A 2,500-nucleotide genomic window follows, 5' to 3' on the forward strand; every position below is an offset into this window, starting at 1 on the left:
TTGACCTATAAAATAAATCATATTTATTTTGTTATTTTGATTTTGAATGGGTTTGTTGTGTACGGACATACATATGGTGTTCATTTTATTTGTGCAAAGTCTAAGTCTTAAATGTGATACTCTTGAGTAAATGGGGGGAAAAACTAATGCTTGAACCTTTCCAACATTTACTGAGTTTTTTTTTAAGAAAGTTTTTCTACTTAACAAACATTACCACAGTGGAGGATGTCAGATTAAAAGTGGAGAAAAATTTTTTAAAAAAACATTTTGAAGCATCAGCGTGAGAATAGCATCGCCGGAGAGACGCGAGCGGTGGTGTGATCTAGAGGAATACTTCATGAGATATTGATCATCACACCGGCGATCGCAGTGTGTGTCGAGCAGAACTACACAACACACACTATCTCCTACTGTGTTTGAAGAACAACTACAAGAGCCTTCATGTGATGAAAGTAAACCGTCACAAGCCCTAAACTAATGATCAGAGTGTAAATGAAGTGAAGAAAAGACATGAAGTTCTCACTTCAACACAGTAAAGCTCTAACTAATGAAAGCGTCTAGGAGATGAACATGTTTTCCTGCTTGAATGTTGATTATTCTCCTCATATTCTCCATTGTTGCGGCTCCTCTCTTCCCAGTCTGTCAGTAACGCTCTGTACACTTCCTGTCTCTATGAAGCCCCTCCTTCTGAAAAGCACACTGTGCTCTGATTGGTCGGCTGGAGCAGTGTGTTGTGATTGGTCGAGCGCTTCGAGTGTGTTTGGGAAATGCCCCGCCCCTTACCATAACCGCCAGTTTAACACACTACTGACTAACTCAACCAGGCCCCGCCCCTTTATTCTGCGCATTAATTATTATAATGAGGAATATTGAGACGTGTTCCCGCGAGACACTCGAGACTACAGCGGAGGCGTTTCAGGAGTTCAGGAGTTCGGGAGTTCAGGAACACTGTCACTGATATAGAGGAGAACTGGAGCGTCTCATGATCACAGCAACACTGCAGAAAGATGAACACGTAGAGAAGCAGAATGTGTGGCAGATGGGGTCAGAGGTGGTGTGTATTTCTGTGTTGTGATCTAATCCGTGTGTGTGTGTGTGTGTGTGTGCACCTGTGCCGCATAACTCGCCCATATAAACACTGGCATCTGTTCTTCATGTTCTGACTCTGACTCGATGATGTTTTTATGATTGCAGGTTCGCTTCTCCTCCTAATGCGCCGTCGTTCGGCAGTCTAGCCAATCCCAGCGCAGCGACTCCATCGTTCGGCAGCCCGGCGGGATTCGGCGCTCAGACCGGCGCGTTCCCCGGCTTCGGCTCGTCTGGAGGTGAGATCCCGACACACACAGTTGGGGACATTTAATGTAATATTCAGCAATATTACTGATGTCCTGCACTGATCATTATATGAGAACGGGTGAGCTGGTTTCTCCACAGCGGATATATATATATATATATAAATATAAATGAAGTAAATGAATCACTGTTTTACAACAGAAATGAACATCACTGAACTTACTGAAGCTGGACTGTCACACACACTGTTGCATTATTGTCCTGCTATCTCTGTAACGCTGCTGTAAACATAAAGCTGACGTGAGTGGACCTCCATCACTCAGGAGTCTACAGGCTCTCCGCTGTCACACACACACACACACACACACACTCGGCTGCTGGTGTTGTCCTCCCGGTGTAGGGTCAGCAGAGCCGGGTTTAGAGCGCCTGAACATGAGTTTGGTGTAAGTGTGCCGACGTGAGCCGCTCGGGTCCGTTACACACGCTCTCCTTCAACATACACTGGACTTCTGTTTCTGTCCTGGTGGATATAGTGTGAACTAGAAATCATTAGTTTGATTGATTTGAACCACTAAAAAGTTATCATATTAGTGTTCATCATTTAAAGTCCCCTGTAGTCGATCATTTCATCGGTTTAAACTTATCTTTAATCACCAAAATTACATTTAAATGTTTTTTCTCTGAGAAAAATGTCTTCAGGCATTAAAATATCTTGAATGTAACTCGACACCCTCGCCTCATTTAGTATGCGCGGTTCTATGAATATGCAAATGAGCCCCGCCTCCACTCAGAGATCCACTGGTGGACGAGCACACGTTGATCTGATTGGTTACAAGGTAGTGTGTGACGTCAGAAACACCAGCGATTTCAAACCGTGTTTTTGAGACTGTCTTTGGTTCACTGCAGTTTTAAGCAGAAAATACTCAGCAATGCTGTCCACTTATGAACTTACACATGGTGTGTGTTAAAGCAGATTAATAACACCACATACACACATAAACTACATTACAACTGGGACTTTAATAGACAAATAATCAGCATCTCATCACCTAAACACCTTGCTTTTTGTGCTATCTATATACTATTTAAAGCTGGTCCTCGGTTCTTAGAAAGCTTGATGTCTGCGGCGCTGGAGTGTGTCGTTTATCTCAAGTGCTGCTCTTGTGTTTCCTAGATACCGTGGTAAACAGACTCGGTAATAAGGTAA

At 43.4% G+C, this 2,500-nt stretch overlaps 1 protein-coding gene across 1 annotated transcript in view; it reads left to right on the forward strand.

The window, feature by feature from the left end:
- Nucleotides 1-2,500, forward strand: part of nup214 (nucleoporin 214) — an 81,833-nt gene that overhangs the window by 78,444 nt on the left and 889 nt on the right. Inside the window, exon 34 of the mRNA XM_079608697.1 lies at nucleotides 1,195-1,325. Within this exon, the coding sequence (XP_079464823.1) occupies nucleotides 1,195-1,325 (131 nt within the window). The remainder of the gene's footprint in view (nucleotides 1-1,194; nucleotides 1,326-2,500) is intronic.

The sequence above is a fragment of the Phoxinus phoxinus genome (assembly GCF_949152265.1).
Source record: "Phoxinus phoxinus genome assembly, chromosome: 3".
Taxonomy (NCBI): domain Eukaryota; kingdom Metazoa; phylum Chordata; class Actinopteri; order Cypriniformes; family Leuciscidae; genus Phoxinus; species Phoxinus phoxinus.